An 18742-nucleotide genomic window follows, 5' to 3' on the forward strand; every position below is an offset into this window, starting at 1 on the left:
TGCATAGGAGTTCTAGAAGGTGAGAACATAGAAAATGGAAGAGAAGCAATATTCAAAAAAATAATGACTAGAAAATTTCCAGATTATGCCAAACATAAATTTTCATATCAAGCAGCATAAATAAATATAACCCATATTTAGATATCATAGTGCTGAAACTAGAACACCAAACACAAAAAGATAATCTTAAAAAGGATCAGAGAAGAAAAGACTGCTTACAAATGAAAAACAACTAGATTGAAAACATACTTCTTAGCAGCAACAACTGAAAATAGTATTCCATTGTCTTCCGGCTTTGAAGTGCTGAGAGAAAACTATCAACCTGGAATCTATACATAGCCAAACTAAGACATTTTTAGACAAAGATAGAAAGCTGATTAGCAGCTGAAAGAACTACAAATGGATGTTCTTTAGTAAAAAGGAAATTGGATCAGAAGAAAGGACCAGGATAAAAGAAAGTAAAGGGAAAAAAAAAGTGTGGCTAAATCTAAATAAACATTGACTGTGGGAAATAAGAATAATTATTAATTTGGAGATTATAAAAATGAGGTGGAACAAAATGTTGGACAATGGCTTGTTAGCTCGGAGGAGGGTAATTAGAGTTTAAACATTCTAAAAACTTTTTATTGTTTATGAGAAAGGTAGAGCGAGATTAATCTTAGGTTCTATTTCCTCATTCATTCAACAAATTCTTTTAAGACAGGTAAAACTAATCTATGGTGACAGAAGTAATAACAGTGATTACTTTGTGGGGGAGTTCTGACAAAGAGGAAGCATGAGACAGGCTTCTGGGGTGCTGGTAATGTTCTATTTCTTAATTGGGGTGGTGGTTACATAGATGTGTTCACTCTGTAATACTTCATAAAGCTGTCTGCTTATCATTTGCATACTTTTCTGTACATATGTATTACTTCTATAAAAGTTATAAAAGAAAATCCTACTTTATAGTTTACACTAAAATAAAATTCTGATAAAGATATCACTTTAAATATGAGTCATGTAAGTAATGGAAAAAATAAAGGTCAGTATTTAGATCATCTTGGCTGGGGAAGAACTTTCTAAGAATGACAACAAAGGCAGAAAGCACTGGTAGCTTTGACTACATAACACTAACAAATTACAAAAATTTTATACAACCAAACACTGTGAATAATATTAAAACAGAAACATTGAATGGGGAGAAAGATTTGCAAAATATATACCAGACAAATGGTCAGTATTCTTAACAATATACATAGAATTCTTTAAAATTATTAGGAAAAAAAAAACGAATTCTTCAATCAAATAACAGGCAAAGAACATGAAATGGCAACTCACAAAAGAAATATATAAATGGCCAGTAAGCTCTGGAAACTAACAAAGAAGTTAAATAATTTGTCCAAGTTCACAAAAATAGTAAGAGGGAAAGTTGCAATTCTTACCTTTACCCAGGCATTCTTACCTATCAATACATATTTGTTCAATGAATGATGTTTATATATTTAACTCAAAAAGATGTTTACATTATAGATTACAAAATGCAGGTTTAAGACAGAGTGAACAAGGAAATCCCTTTCTGAGAACACACTGACATAAACGTCTATATGGGCTTAGAAAAAGGTCTGTAAAGATGAAAATGTTATGGGAGATTTTTTTTTTCTCTTTATACTTTCCGAATTAAAAAAAAAATTCAGAATAAGCATATATTATTTCCATAATAAAGGAAAAGAGTTACGTTTTAAAAACATAATATAAAAATGAAAAAGCACACAAACACCTCTAATGACTCCCAATGGATTCATGATTCAATATGGCTCTCTTAGGGTCTTTATTATGCCCACTCCAGCAGGTCAACCACTTTCTGATCTGTTAGGAAGTGTTCTTTCTATATCTATATGTTTGCTACAGCTTCCCATTACTTGTTCATGTGGTTAACTTTGCCTAGAGGGTGCTCTTTCTCCATATGTCCATTTTCTACCCAAGTCTCAGCTTATATGCTGTCTTTCCCAAGAAATATTCACTAATTTCTCTTAGCTACTCTGAGAATCCACAGCTCTTTTAACTGTGTCTCCAGGATTTAGTTTTTAGGTTTTATCCTTCCTACCAAATAATGACTCCCTTGAGGTAGGATCTTTATCTTAGTCATCTTTGTTTTCTTCTTACTAAATACTTATTGAATGTAGTTTATTAATGAAATAGGAAAACTCACAGAATGCAGTATCATTATATTTAAGTATTTTCAAAGTACTAGTCTGTCGCTATATATTTCTTTTTTGCACATAGGAAACCTAAATTATTAACAGTGCAGGTTGGCCCTTACTCTCCAGGTCTTTGACCTAATAAAGTGATTTATGAACCTAATGGAGTAGATCCTACATCTGCCACAAACTAAATTATTCTATTGACCAAACTTTTCCAATGTAGAGGGAATTCAAGCTTTATTTTCTGGGAAGAGGGACAGAGTTGAAGGACTAAATATTCTCCTTTACCTTTTTGTGTTGTGCACTGTGGTTCCTCCTAGGACAATCCTTACTCCAGGAGTGGTACGGTTCAGGTTATAAACGGTTAGAGCCTCTTCATAGGTGGCTCCTCCAATTATAAACACAATGATGTCCTGAGGTCTGCAATAATGAGGGAAGAGTTACTATCACAGCATAAGATAAAAAAAAAAAAAAAAGCTAAAGATTGATTGCTAATAATACATACACAAAGTTTTAATTTTTAAAATGCAGTTTTGTTGAGATATATTCATAAACCATACAGACCATCCACAAAGTTCCAATTTTTAAATCTTTCTTTTTTGGTGGAGGAAGTAGAGTTAAAGCAGAATAGAATAAAAGATGTTTTAAAAGTTTTAATTATCTGAAATTGGCAGGAAACAGAGCAGGAAATGCTGAATAGTGATTTGCTTTCTGTTTAGGAGAGGATCTTGGAATTTCTTTGCTGTAGATTTCAGAATTGCACAATAGTGTTTGCTGGAACCAAATGTAGAAATATTCTTTCATATTCAAGAGGCTGCAGAGTGCTATAATGTGACATGGTATCAATATAGCAGTAATTTATGCTTGTACTACATATCTCTTTTCATGTCAAATACCTAGTACAGTTTCTTTACAATGGCCTCTATCCAAGGACCTCAAAGCATTTTGGAAAGTACTGGTATATTTGGATGTCCCCACAGCATGGGAACTAGAAGCATTTAGTAATTTGAGTGTATATAAAAATAAAAAGACTGGGACATATAAATTAACGGTGCTTCCAAAAACCCCACCTCATCTTAAGATCGTTGTTTCCAAGACCTTTGATAAACCAAGAAAAAGAAACCATGGAAACAAAAAGGAAAAAAAAAAAAAAGAAAAAGAAAAAGAAACCGTGGGTTGTTTTGATACTGGACATGCTGATGTATCACCTCATCCACTAGCCTTATTTGGGTAGCACTGTGGTTTTTTTTTACTGTGTTTCAATCTTTATCAAAATGGCTTCATAACAAAAGGGTATGGCCCTCCTGTTAACTCCTTCTGTAGATATCAACAAGAAGACATTATTTTCAAAACTGTTAAAGCTTGCCTTGTTTATCTCTTCTCATGCCATCAAATGGAGATAAAATTACTTAATCTTAGCAGGCAAGCCATTTTGCTAAATCATTTATTGGCCAATGTGTAAAATGACATCAATTAAAAGCATCCACTCTGGAGATTATGGCATAAAACTAGAAAGAAATATCTTTAATCATGGGACATACATGCTTATGTATAAATCATGGGGAAAAAACCCCACAAACACCTGTGCATCTTCTTCCCATTTATCTTTTCCTAAAATACCTTGAAAAAATCAACTGAAAGAGTATTTGTTCTTGTGGGACTTCACAGCAACAGAATCAGACATTGTGGCTATTTTTAAATATTTTCAGTTAATTTCTGAAATGCAGAGATCCCCATGAAAGGTATCCAAGTTCTCAATGACAAAGAAGTAGTTATTTTGCAAGTAATTACATACAAAGTCAATTATGACATTTCTATCTGGACTTGGACTTAAAATTATTACTCTGAAACACTAAATTTACATTTCAAGACAAAATAAGCTTCATTGATGACTACCCTCCTGAAATAAAAACAATGTATTTAGCACCACAGTACTTTAAGAGTTATATACTGTTATATATTTTACAGTCATTTTTTAATTTAAAAAATGAATGTTTTGACTAGACAACTGCATGAACATGGTAAAAAATACAAAAAGGTAAACTGTAAAAAGTAAGTTTCCCTCTTACCTCAGTCTCCTTGTTCCCTCACACACCCTCCCCCTCAGTTTTTCTCTCCCTAAAAGCAAATACTGTTACTTGAGTCATTCTTTCCTTTCAGAGATATTATCTGTGTTTCTCAATGTACACAGATGTGTGTGTACTTGTGTGTCTTAAAATACAAATGCAAGCATTTTACATATACCATTTTGCATCTTGCCCTTATCTTGGATATATTGTGCATTTTAAATTTTGATAGATATTTTCAAGTTGCTCCACAGACGTCATCCCACCAGTGATTCAGGAAAGTGCCCATTTCTCCATACTCTTGACAACACATTCTATTATCAGAATTTTTGGTCCTTCTAAACTGATAAGTGAAAAAGTGATATCTTCTCATAGCTTTTCATTCTAGGTCTGTCCAATAAAGACCTTAGCTATAGATACAGATTTATGTATCATTAGCATGTGAGGTCTGGAAGATGGTATAGTGGGAGAAAAGAGAATTAGGATGGAACCTGGGGAACACTAACATTGAAAGGATGGGTGGAAGAACAGGAAATCTCAAAGGAGAGAATAGAATAGGTAACAACAGAACCAGAGGAGTATGGCATTCTGGAAACCAAGTGTTTTAAGGAACAGGAAGCATATAAGAGCTTGAAATAACTGCAGACAGGGGAGGAATATGGGATTCTTGGTAGTGGTGTTATTTTCTGTCCTTACTATTACATTGTATTGTATGACATGTTATTTTTCTTTTTATCATCTTTTTTATTATTGCTAAAACAACCAAACAATTTTTCCTGTAGTAATCACTATGTTCAAGTGCTGATTGTGGTGATAAATGTACAACTTTATGATGGTACCATGAACAACTGATTGTACACTGGATAAATGTATGGTATGTGAATAAAACTATAAAATTGTAGGAAAAAATATATACAGGAGTAAAAGTGTTGGAGAAAACATGGTTAGAGGGATGTATTTATCTACTGTTGATGAGCAGGTAGAATGGTGTAGCCTTTCTGAAGGTCAGTGTGGTGGTTCCACAAAAAGTTAAGTATGTGGGAACTACAGGGTCCTGCAACCCCATTATGGGGTATGTCATTTGAAGATCTGAGAGCAGAGACACAAATGGGCATTTGCAAACTGGTGTTCATGGAGGCAGTAATCATGATTTGCAATGGATGGAGGTGACCTAAGGGTCCATAGACTAAGGAACAGAATGGTGAACTGTGGTGTATGTATACAATGGAATATTGAGCAACTACAAGAAGGAGTGAAGCTGTGAGACGCACAACAAGGCGAATGGATCCTGTACACAGTATTTGAGTGAAGTATGCCAGAAATAAAGGCAAACGCTATAATGCCTTACCAATATGGACAAACTACAATGTGTAAACTCAGAGTTGAATCTTAGAACATAGCCTAATGTGGAAATGATTATCATAATGGTCCCCAGATTGTAAGCTCTTACAGCAGTCACATTTATTCCTGAATTGTAATGCGTATCTCTAAACTTTGAGATGCTGATCCCTTAGTGTATAACCTGATTGGTCTCTGGAACAATGTGTATCTCTGAGACACCTGAAACTCTGAGCTAGAGCTCTGCAGATATGAATGTCAGTATTAGTGCATACAGCAATTGTTAAAAAAAAAAAGCTGAAAAAGAGCCCAGACTTCAATTAGTGATATGAATGAAGCAGATCTGGTTAAGACGAGGACAAACTGGGCAAAGGGTAAAGGTCAAAACTGACTGTGCTTTAAAACTTCAACTTCCATGTGAGACCCAGCGAAGAGATGTCTATTTGGAGCAGGATCTATATTTTCTAAACAGTATAACTGTTTGTTCAAACACCACAATTACATGGAACTTTGAATAGGAAGTGAGATACGGTAGGTTAGTATAGGTTAGAGTGAAATGGTGACATATCCCAAAGTAATTTGGGCAGAGAAAAAAAATATGTATTTACAACCCCCGCCCCAAGGAGCTGGGGGAAGGTGCAGAAGTGTTGGACTTCCTCGCCTGGATTGGTGTTGATGTTGTCACAAACACTGGGACTGGCAGTTTGATGTGCCGAGCTCTCTATCGTGGGACTTGCCCTTATGAAGCTCGTTACTGCAAAGGAGAGGCTAAACTTGCATATAGTTGTGCCTAAGAGTTTCCCCCCAAGTACCTCTTTGTTGCTCAGATGTGGCCCTCTCTCTCTCTAACTGAGCCACCTCGGCAGGTGAACTCACCGCCCTCCCCCCTACATGGGACCTAACTCCCAGGAGTGTAAATCTCCCTGGCAATGCAGGATATGACTCCTGGGGATGAATCTTGACCTGGCATTGTGGGATTGAGAATATCTTCTTGACCAAAAGGGGGATGAAAAATGAGACAAAATAATTTCAATGGCTGAGAGATTTCAAATGGAGTCCAGAGGTCACTCTGGTGGACATTCTTATGCATTATATAGATAACGCCTCTTAGGTTTTAATGTATTGGAATAGCTAGAAGTCAATACCTGAAACTACCAAACTCCAACCCAGTAGTCTGGACTCCTGAAGATGACTGTATAATAATGTAGATTACAAGGGGTGACAGTGTGATTGTGAAAAACTTGTGGATCACACTCCCTTTATCCAGTGTATGGATGGATGAGTAGAAAAATGGGGACAAAATGTAAATGACAAATAGGGTGGGATGGGGGGGTATGGTTTGGGTGTTCTTTTTTTACTTTAATTTTTTATTCTTATTCTGATTCTTTCTGATGTAAGGAAAATGTTCAGAAATAGATTGTGGTGATGAATGCATAACTATATGATTGTACCGTGAACAGCCGATTGTATAGCTTGGATGATTGTATGGTATGTGAGTATATTTCAATAAAACTGAATCTTAAAAAACAAAACAAAACAAAACAAAACAAAACAAAAAACAACTGCAGACAGGCCAAGTAAGATTTGGGCTGAAAACTGTCCATTGGATTTATCAATAGAGGTCATTGATGATGATGATGGTGACAGCAGTTTTAGTGAAATAGTCTTCTGTTTTTCTGTAGTTTTATTGTGGTAAAATATATAACATAAAATTTGCCATTTTAGCCATTTTTAACTGTACAATTCAGTGGCATTAATTACCTTCACAATATAGTGCAACCATTACCACCACCCATTACCAAAATTTTTTCCATTGCCCCAAACATAAACTTCATACTCATTATATGTTAACTCCCTATTCCTCCCTCCCCCAAGTCCTGGGTAACCTCTAGTCTACTTTCTGTCTCTACATATTTGCCTCTTCTAGAGATTTCATATAAGTGGAATATACAATATTTGTCTTTTTGTTTCTGGCTTATTTCACTTAGCATGATGCTTTCAAGGTTATTGTAGCATGTATCAGAACTTCATTCCTTTTTGTGGCTGAATAATAGTCCATTGTAATGGCTATACCACATGTTGTTTATCTGTTCATCTGTTGATGGACACTTGGGTTGTTTCTACCTTTTGGCTTTTGTGAATAACACTGCTATGCATTGGTGTACTACTATCTATTTGAGTCCCTGTTTTCAATCCTTTCAGCTATATACCTAGGGGTGGAATTGCTAAGTCATATGGTAATTCTATGTTTAAATTTTTGAGCAATCTAATCTTTTTTTCTTTATTTTAAATGGCTTTTCTGTCTCTATCCAACTTACAAGTTGTTTATTCTCAATATCCTGTTTTGATCTTCATTTCTCAGGTTGAACTAACACACTCCCATGACTCCAAACCTTTATCTTTATCCCTAATCTTCATCCTTGGCTTCAGATCCACATATCTACACAACACAGACATTTCAGACTCATCATGCCTAAAACTGAACTCTACTATTTACTTTCTTCTTTTTTTTTTTTTAATTTAAATTTTAAACTTTTTATTTTGAAATAATTTCAAACTTACAGGTCAGTTGCAAAAATAATACAAAGTCCATACAAAGAACTCCAACATACACCTATTCCCCCAGATACCCAGATCCACCAATTTTAACATTTTGCCACATTTATCATATCATTCCATCCATCAATCAATCCATATCTGTCTATTGATTTATCAATCCACTTTCTGAACACTTACATCATGCTCCTTGAACAATTAATACTGTCATATACATTTCCTAAGAACAAAGCTATACACTTAATGTAACTACCTTAAATGCAATTTCAAGTTCAAGAAATTCAACATTGCTATAAAGCTTACAGTCTACATACTAATTTTTCAAATGTCCCAATAACATCCTTTTGGGCCTTCTCTCCTCCCTTGTTAAATCCTGTCCAGGATCATGTATTGCCTTTAATTGTCACTGTTTCTTCAGCTGCTCTTTTTTACTGTGGGAACATATGCAAATGTAAAGTTACCCATCTTAACCACTCCCAAGCAAACTATTCGGTGCGTACCCTTACCACCTTCCATTACTAAAACTTCCCCATGTTCCCAAACAGAAACCCTACATAACTCCCCATTCCCCCATCCCTAGCCCCTAGCAACATGTACTCTAATTTCTGCTTCTTTGATACCAATTGAACTTCAAAAGTATACACAAACTATGTTCCTATACCTCTACTATTCACTTTCAATCCTCAATTGGCTTCTATTCTTACACTCCCATTTTGATCCATGGCACTGTATTTGTTTTCTATTGCTGCTGAAACAAATCATCACAAACTTAGAAGCTTAATCAATACAAATTTACTATCTTCCATTTCTGGAAATCAGAAGTCTGACATGAATCTCAATGGGTTAAAACCAAAGTGTCAGCAGGGCTGCATTCCTCCTGGAGGCTTGAGGGGGGAAATCTTTTTTCTTGCCTTTTCCAGTTTTTAGAGGCTACCCACATTTGCTGGTTTGAGCCCTCTTCCTCCATTTTTAAAGCCAGCAAAGTCACATGTCTCTGATCCTTCTGCCATCACATTTCTTTCTGATCACAGTCAGGAAAGGTTCTCCAATTCTATGGACTCATAATCAGATTGGGCCCACCAAGATAATCTGTGATAATTTCCCCATTTCAAGGTCAGTATCCTCACTCATCTGCAAAGTCCCTTTTGACATGTAAGGTACCATATTCACAGGTTCCAGAAATTAAGGCATGGAAATCTTTGGGAGTCATTATTCTATCCACCATGGGCACTCTGTATCCAATCAGCAAAGCCAGACACTTTGAGTCATCTTTTATTCTTTCTTCTTTGTCCATATCCTACCCTCTCACCGTGTCCTTATTCAGTTGGTCATTGATTTGGGTCAATTTTGGATCTGGACTATCTTGATGCCATTCCCATACTCAGTTTCCCCTGCCTGGTTGCCAGAGTCCTGCAACAGTCATTACTTGCCTGTACTATTGCCATTGATCCCTTTGTATCCATCTCCTCCTCTGCTCCAATGTATACTCCATTTGCCAGCCACATTATCTTCCAAAACACAAATCTGATCATGCCCTTTCTCTGACAAAAGATAAAGGCAGTGGGATCCATGCTTACTTAATGTATCATAGTTAATGTCTCTCTCAACCAGGCCTTACTCAATCTAGCCTCGTTTTCTTTTGCTGCAATCTATTCTCTGATCAGATCACTAGAAAGTAAACTTCAAGAGGTTAGGGGTTTTGTTTTATTTTTTTGCTCATTGCTCAATCTCTAATCCTAGAACAATGCCTAGCACATAGTGAGCAGTCAATAAATATTTTGCAAAAAATGACTGAAAAAGTGAAGATCATTCTATTTCCAATTTCCCCAAAGCACCATGTACCAGCTGTAACCATTTATTGAATACTTACTATTTGCCAGACACCTTGTTTACAATTTTGCAAGGCAAAAATCACCATTGAGAAAGCAGAAATTCAGAAAGGTTAAGTAATTATCCTATGGTAATTCTATCTTAAACTCATTTCGGTCAGGTTTTGCCCCCCACAATTCCACTAAATAACTGCTTTTTCCAAGATAACACTGTTAAATCCAAACGGGCATTTTTCAGTCCTTGCCTTATTTGACAAAGCCACTCACTCACTCCTCCTTGGTATCACATTCTTCGTTTTCTTCCTATTTCATTGGTTATTAATTTTCAGTGATGGTTCCTCCTCATCTCCCTGACTTCTTAATGTTGGAGTGCCCAGAACCCAGCCATTAGTTCTCTCTTCTCCATCTACCCTCATTCCCTAGATCTGCTCTGTCCAATATAGTGGCCACTAGCCATGTGTTCCTATTCAAGTTAAATTAAAATTAAATAAAATTTAAAATTCAATTATTCAGTAACACTAGCTACATTTCTAGTGCTGGGGAGATACATGTGGCTCATGGCTTCCTTACTGGATAGCATAGAAGAAATGCTGTTCTCTTTATTTTGCAGTATAAGTAAAATTTAGGGATGTCAGAATTAAATAACCCATTCATTCATTCAATAAATATATATTAAGTACCTGCTAGAGCCAGGCTATTTTCTAGTAGGTAGATACTGATGAATGAGACAAGTCTCCACTCTCATGAAATTTACATTGTTAAGGGGAAACAGACAATAAATATATAACTAAATAAAGAAGAAGAAAAAAAAAGAAAAGAAAAATATCCAATAATGATAACTGATTCATAGAGAATTAAAATGAGGTGATGTTATAGAGAGTGACAAGGGGTTGCTACTTATGATAGGTAGTTAAGGAAAGAAGCTCTGAGGCAATGATATTTCAGTTGAGACCTTCATGATAATCAGAACACAGCCATGTGATGGTCAAGGAGAGGAAGAGAGAACAGGTGGTGTGAAGGTCCTAAGGTGGGAATAAACTTGATGTGTTTAAAGGACAGAAAGGTTAATGTGGGTGAGTGTAGTGGACCATTCTGGAACAGAATCAAGACTCTAAATGCTAAGCCTTTTTGTTTATGAAAACCTTTCTCCATATTCCATTTCCCTCTTCAGAAAAGTCTTTAGTAATTACAGAAGATGTTATTCTCAAAATTGACCTGAAAAATGCACGATTGGAATACTCATTTACTCATTCATTCACTCACTCACTCATTCAAACACTTAGGTCACTAAGGCAACTATGTGCCAAGCACTGTCGTAAGTTGTGTGGTCATAAAGATGAATAATTTGTCCCCTACTCTCAAAAGGCTTGTATTCTATAAAGGCATTCAGCTATATAATTAAATATATGCTTTAAAATTTATAGATTTTGCCATCAAAGCATGTATTAGATACAGTGGGGGCACAAAGGAGGGAATAATATGTTATAGAGTTTTCCACTGGAGTTTCTCAAATGTGTTAAATGTGATCCTCAACCCCCCGGGGAACCTAGGTAGGGCTTGGGACAGCTTGAGCCCTTAGGCCAGTCATCTCTTGCCATGGGCAGTGTCTTCTATTTGTTCCAATGTGTGAACAAATGAGCAAAGGCATGAAAAAGGTTAGAAAGCATTGGTATTTTCTATTAAGGGAGAAGCCAGAGAAAGTGAGGAAAAGTATCATAGAAAGTATGCCACATGAGTGAATTTTGAAAGGAGTTGATATTCTCCAAGTGAAAGGGGGAAAATGGAAAGAAGAATGAGAGAGAAAGACATTCAAGTGAAAGGAGACACAGAGGTAAACAGATGCTCTCTTCTTGTAACTCCAAATTATTTATCATGGCTGGAGTAAAGCATGTGAGCTGGGGATACAGTGAGAGAAAGAGAGGGAGAAATAAGCAGAAACTATATTTGCTGGTTTGAAGTTGTTATGGACCCCAGAAAAGGCCATGTTCTTTTAACCCATTCTTGTGGGTACAGACCTATTGTGGGTGGGACCTTTTGATTAGGTTGTTTCAATTGACATGTGACCGACCCAATTCAAGATGGGTATTAATCCCTTACTGGAGTCCTTTATGAGAGGATAAAGGACACAGAAAAAGCCCAGAGAGCTCAGAGAGAAACACCAGAGAAGTCTGGAGAGAGCTCAGAGAGAGAAAGATCCTGGAGGAGCTAAGAGAGAAAGCTACTGAAGCCAGAAGCTAGACCTGGAGAGAAGGAACAGCAGATGCCGGCCACATGCCTCCTATGAGACTGGGGTGTCCCAGATGCCAGCGGCCTTTCTTCAGAGAAGATATCTTGCTCTTGATGCCTTAGTTTGAACATTGTCATAGCCTTAAAACTGTAAATTTGTAAGTTAATAAATCCCCATTGTAAAAGCCAACCCATTTCTGGTATATTGCATTCTGGCAGCTTCAGCAAACTGAAACACTGTATCACAGAAGGCCTTGAATCTTATAAGCCATGGAGAATCACTGAAAGGTTTTAACAGGTGAATAAAAGATTAAATTTTGTTTTTGAAGAATAATTTTGACAGCTGTATGAGAATGAATTGGTGGGTGCTGGCAGCAAAAGCTGGCAAATAAAAGGCAACAGTAAGACTTCTGGGAAGATAAAATGAAGGCTGGAACTAAGGAAATTATCAGAAGGTTGGAAAGAGGAGGCTGGACACAGAAGATATGAAAATGTAGAGTCTTCAGTACTTGGTCAATGATTGATTAAGGAGGATGAGGAAAAAGAAGGAGATCATGATAACTTTAAGTTTCTGACTTTGGTGTCTAGGTATAGTGGTTTAAGTTTGAGAAGAAAGAAAGAAAGATTGATTTTGGGCATGTGTTTGAGATGCCTGTAGAACATCCCAAAGGGGATGTCCACTAGACATCTAGATATTCAGGGCTAGTGCTTTCCCTGCATACAGGTGGCAGCTGAAGTTATGGAAGTGGATGAGTTCTTCCTAGGGATAACATATAGAATGAGAAGAGAACCAAAAGACAGAATTCTGGTGATAATTCAAGGATAAGCAAGAAGAGCAGCCAGCCAGGGAAACTGAGAAGATAATGGTCAGAAAAGTAGGAAGAGAACCATAAAGGAGAGGACAAAGAACAAAAGAGTTTCAAAAATAGAATGGTTAACAGTATTAAATGTAGAAGTGAGGTAAATAAGGTTAGCATTGAAAGAGTCAATTGGATTTATCAATGGACTTGCAAGAAACTTGCAAGAAAAGTTTTTCTTGTGGTGGTGGAGTAAGAAGCCAGAGTGCAGAGGGTTGAAGAGGTAAGAAGTGAAGATGGTGATCGTAGGCTTCTTTTTTCAAGAAGATTGGCTGTGAAAGGAAGGAGATAGGCTAGAGGAGAATCCAGGCTCAAGGGTTTTAAATTTATCATTATTTTTTAATAGGAGATACTTAAGTACGCATATAGTCTAAGGGAAAGTAGACAGTAGAGAAGAGGCTGAATATATAGGAGGAGAGAGAGAGAGAGAGAGAGAGAGAGAGAGAGAGAGAGAGAGAGAGAGAGAGAGAGCGTGCGTAAGGCAAGAGCAAATAATCAACAGAGAAAGTCTTCAGAGGGATGGTAGGAATGTAAAATAAGGGTGTTGGCATAGAGATCATATCTAAGTAAGAAAAAGGTATGTATTTCCCTCAGAATAGAGGAAGGGGATCAAGGTGAGTGTATATTTAAATAAGTTTATATGTATGGGAGCTAGACAAGGAATTAATGACTCAATTTTTCCTATTGAACTAGGAAATACTAGGGTGGGCTGGGGTAGGATAAGTGTCTTGAAGAGTGTGGAAAATATTCAAAACTAACGTGGAGAGTGAGACAGAGATAACTACGGATACATACAAAAAAATTTGCCTGAGTATTCCTGAAAGTCCAAATAAGGTAAGGAACTTTCCATTTGTAGTGGCATTAATCTATAATTTTTGCCATTTCCTCTAGGAGCATAAAACAGTGAATACGAGGCTTAAGACTAAGCATTCATTCAATATTAATCTGGTGCTTTATGTTGCAGGAAAAGAGGTTCCTTATAAATCTACAGGAAAGCATCACCACTAGACAATTTTCTGCACTACCAAGGCTTTTCCCTTTGAGTCCTTCCCTGCAGTTACTGGTCAGCATTTTCTTGCTTAAAAAGTTCATTTGCTTAGGAAAGACTGTATGGTTATGATACTAACATTTTTCTAGCAAGGAGATGACTTCCTAAGTATGCTGGCACTGAATATCCAGGCAAAACGCAGTTTCTTTTCTTTTTCTCCCAACTAATACATGTTACTTTAATTCTTACCAATATTTTTAAAGAAGGGAAAGAGGAATATGATACTAAAATTCAAGCTCAGTTCTTGTCATCATCTTCCTATATTTGATTAGGAAGGAAACCAAATAAGCTACAGTTGGCTGTAATTTAAAAAACTTATGTGAGTTCTTATAACTTTTATCACAGTATGACCCTCATGGATATACAGAAATAGGTATCTTTTTAACACTGTATTTCTAAGAAAGTAAATTTTTATTCTTGCCAGTATATTGGTTCCAAGAGTACCAATGATCTGAGATAATAATAGCTTCTCAACTGCAGACACAACTGGTTTAATATTCAATAAAGGATGAATTATGTGGGAAAAAATCCAATGTTATAAGAACATGCCACTCACACCATACACAAAAACTAAGTCAAAGTGGATCAAAGACCTCAATATAAGAGACAGAACAATAAAAATCTTAGAAGATAGCTTTTCATGAAGATGGCACTTACAGCAAAGAAGGAAGCCCCTGCCCCTCCCAAAACTGAAGCCAAAGCAAAGGCTTTGAAAGCCAAGAAGGCAGTACCAAAAGGTGTCCACAGCCACAAAAAAAGGTAGATCACATTTCGCCCACATTCTGGAGGCCCAAGACTCTGCATCTCAGAAGACAGCCCAAATATCCTTGGAAGAGTGAACCCAGGAGAAACAAGCTTGACCACTTGCCATCATCAAGTATCCCCTGACCACTGAGTCAGCCATGAAGAAGACTGAAGACAACAACAGACTGTGTCCACTGTGGATGTCAAGGCCAACAAGCACCAGATCACACAGGCTGTGAGGAAGCTCTATGACACTGACGTGGCAAAAGTCAACACCCTGATCAGGCCTGATGGAGAGAAGGCGGCATATATTCGACTGGCTCCTGATTATGATGCTTTGGATATTGCCAACAAAACTGGGATCATCTAAGCTGAGTCCAGCTGGCAAATTCTAAATGTAAATTTTTTGACCATCAAAAAAAAAAAAAAAAAAGAAGAAGAAGAAGATAATATAGGGAAACATCTTCAGGATCTGGAAATAGGAGGTAGCTTCTTAGAAATATTGGTAACAATTACCTTACACCCAAAGCACAAGCAACAAAAGAAAAATAGATAAATAGGAACTCCTCAAAATCAAAAACTTCTGTGCCTCAAAACACTTTGTCAAAAAGGTGAAGAGGCAGCCAACTCAATGGGAGAAAATATTTGGAAACCATATATCTGATAAGAGACTGATATCCTGAATATACAAAGAAATCCTACAACTCAACAACAATAGTACAAACAGCCCAATTATAAAATGGGCAAAAGATATGAAAAGGTATTTTTCCAAAGAGGAAATACAAATGGCTAAAAAACACATTGTGCTAGTTTGCTAATGCTGCCTTTTTGCAAAATACCAGAAATGGATTGGCTTTTATAAAGGGGGTTTATTTGGTTACACAGTTACAGTTTTAAGGCCATAAAGTGTCCAAGGTAATGCATCAACAATTGGGTACCTTCACTGGAGGATGGCCAATGGTGTCCGGAAAACCTGTTAGCTGGGAAGGCACGTGGCTGACGTCTGCTCCAAGTTCTGGTTTCAAAACGGCTTTCTCCCAGGACTTTCCTGTCTAGGCTTCAGCTTCTCTCCAAAATGTCACTCTCAGTTGCTCTTGGGGCATTTGTCCTCTTTTAGGTTCTCCGGAGCAAAAGTCTGCTTTCAAAGGCTGTCTCCAAAATGTCTCTGTAAACTGCAGCTCTTCTCTCCGCTCCTATGCATTCTTCAAAGTGTCCTTCTTGGCTATAGCAAGCTTGCTCCTTCTGTCTGAGCTTATATCGTGCTCCAGTAAACTAATCAAGGCCCTTGCTCAATGGGAGAGGCCACACCTCCATGGAAATTATCCAATCAGTTATCACCCACAGTTGGGTGGGGCGCATTTCCATGGAAACAACCTAATCCAAACGTTCCAACTTAATCCCCACTAATATGTCTGCCCCACAAGATTGCATCAAAGAATATGGCTTTTTCTGGGGGACATAATACATTCATACTGGCACACACATGAAAAAATGTTCATCTTCACTAGCTATTAGGGAAACGCAAATCAAAACCACAATGAGATACCATCTCACATCAATAAGAATGGCTGCCATTAAACAAACAGGATACAATAAATGCTGGAGAGGATGTGGAGAAATTGGAACTCATATTCATTGCTGATGGGAATATATAATGGTATAGCCGTTATGGAAGACACTTTGGCAGTTTCTCAGAAAATTAGATATTGAATTATCCTACAATCCAGCAATTCCACTTCTTGGTATATACCCAGAAGATTTGAAAGAAGTGACACAAACAGTTTGTACACCAATGTTCATAACAGCATTATTCACAATTGCCAAGAGATGGAAAAAATCCAAGTATCCTTCAACAGACAAGTGGATAAACAAAATGTGGTATATATACATATGCTGGAATACTACACAGCAGTGAGAAGGAACAAGATCCTGAAAAAATATGGCAACACAGACGAACCTTGAAGATACAATGCTGAGTGAAATAAGTAAGACACAAAAGGAGAGATATGGTATGTTACCACTTCTATGAACTCTGAACAATATAAAACCAATGTCTTATAATGTAGAATATTGGGGACCTAGTGATAGAAGCCAGAGGGGAAACGATAATCTAATGTGTTCAGATATGTTAATGATGGTGAATTCAAAGATATGGGAATGGATAGGGGTGTCAATTGTTTGTTAACAGGATTGTATCAGAGATGTACTGAAGGTGAATAGGATTCAAAGGGGTTGTTTAAAGGCATGTTTCCCAAAGATCAGCACCACAAAAAAAGACAGATGCTTACATGATATACTTCTAAGGTAAGACACTAGCACAGAGAGTTGAAAACAGAAGGGTATATGAGAAAAATATACATATTGCATACTAGGGACTATAATTAATAGGAATACCTTACTGGTACCACAAAAATACTAGGGACAAATAATTAAGGGCTGACAAGAGCTACGAGGTGTTTTGGGTCATGAGAATTGTTTAAAATGGAGAGTGATGAGGATTGTACAAAAGTGATGATAATGTGAGATATGGATGGATTATCGTGGGCATAACATATGCCATGTGAACTTAGGAATCCCCTACTTTAAAAGTCAAGCCCTTGATCTTGAGGCTTGGCTTGGGTGAAACTTACGGTTGTAAAGGGGAGGTTAAGCCCACTTATAATTATGCCTAGGAGTCACATCCAGAGAATCTATTCTGTTGCTCAAATGTGGACTTTCTCTCTCTAAGTCAAGCCCTTGATCTTGAGGCTTGGCTTGGGTGAAACTTACGGTTGTAAAGGGGAGGTTAAGCCCACTTATAATTATGCCTAGGAGTCACATCCAGAGAATCTATTCTGTTGCTCAAATGTGGACTTTCTCTCTCTAAGCCTAACTCTGCAAATAAATTTATCACCCTACCCCTGATGTGAGACAGAAACCCTAGATGAATGAGTCTTTCCAGTGACGTGGGACAAAGATTCCAGCAATGAGCCTGACCCTGGCATCAAGGGATTGAGAATGCCTTTTTGACCAAAAGGGGGAAAAAAAAGGCAACAAAATAAGATTTCAGTGGCTAAGAGAATTCAAGTAGAGCCAAGAGGCTATCCTGCAGGTTACTCCTAGGTAAGCTTTACCTAGATATGCTAAATGACCACAGAATGATAAACCCAAGTCAACAGCAGTGCTGAGAACCTTGAAGAATACCCAGATCCCTATCTGAGACTCCATCAAAGTTTCACTCACTAAATTTATTCTTCAGAAACTTAAATCCTTCAGAGAACTCCTATGCCAGCTAAGTCCCAAAACTCAGGCAACAGCCTCTTCAAGAACATCAACTAGATGTGTCCCCTTTTCTCATAAAGTCAACATCCCTTTTCAACATGAACAAGTTAGGGTGGTCACTGCATCAACATCCCTGAAGATGGGTCAAGAGATTAAACGAGAGGAAGGGGTAGCAATAGACTAGATGGAATCTAACAAAGGATTATGAATACTGAATCTCCATATAATTTTCTTTTTCTTAGTTGCTAGGGTATTAGAATAGCTAGAAGGAAAGAGCTGAAATGGTAGAACTGTAACCCATAGCATCGTTTGAAATTTGTTTTATACCTATTTGTTAAATTATAATTTGAAAGCTACCACCTTTTTGTATGTATGTCATATTTCACAATAAGGAAATAATTGAAACTATGGTACTGTAACTCATAACAACTTTGGAAATTTCCTATATAACTGCTTGTTAAATCATACTTTGAAAGATATTGTCTTTTTGTATATATATTTCACAATAAGGAAATAAATGAAACTGTGGAAGTGTAACCCATAATCTTTGAAATTTGCTCTCTAACTACTTGTTAAATTGCACTTGGAAAGTTATCACTTCTACTTATATATGTTATATTCTACAATGAAAAATATG

General features: G+C 36.9%; 1 protein-coding gene across 1 annotated transcript in view; it reads right to left on the reverse strand.

Moving 5' to 3' along the window:
- The window catches only part of VPS45 (vacuolar protein sorting 45 homolog), a 68555-nt gene that overhangs the window by 22427 nt on the left and 27386 nt on the right, over window positions 1-18742 (reverse strand). The window contains exon 14 of the mRNA XM_037826123.1: window positions 2469-2600. Within this exon, the coding sequence (XP_037682051.1) occupies window positions 2469-2600 (132 nt within the window). The remainder of the gene's footprint in view (window positions 1-2468; window positions 2601-18742) is intronic.

Source organism: Choloepus didactylus, chromosome 2, assembly GCF_015220235.1.
Source record: "Choloepus didactylus isolate mChoDid1 chromosome 2, mChoDid1.pri, whole genome shotgun sequence".
Lineage (NCBI taxonomy): Eukaryota > Metazoa > Chordata > Mammalia > Pilosa > Megalonychidae > Choloepus > Choloepus didactylus.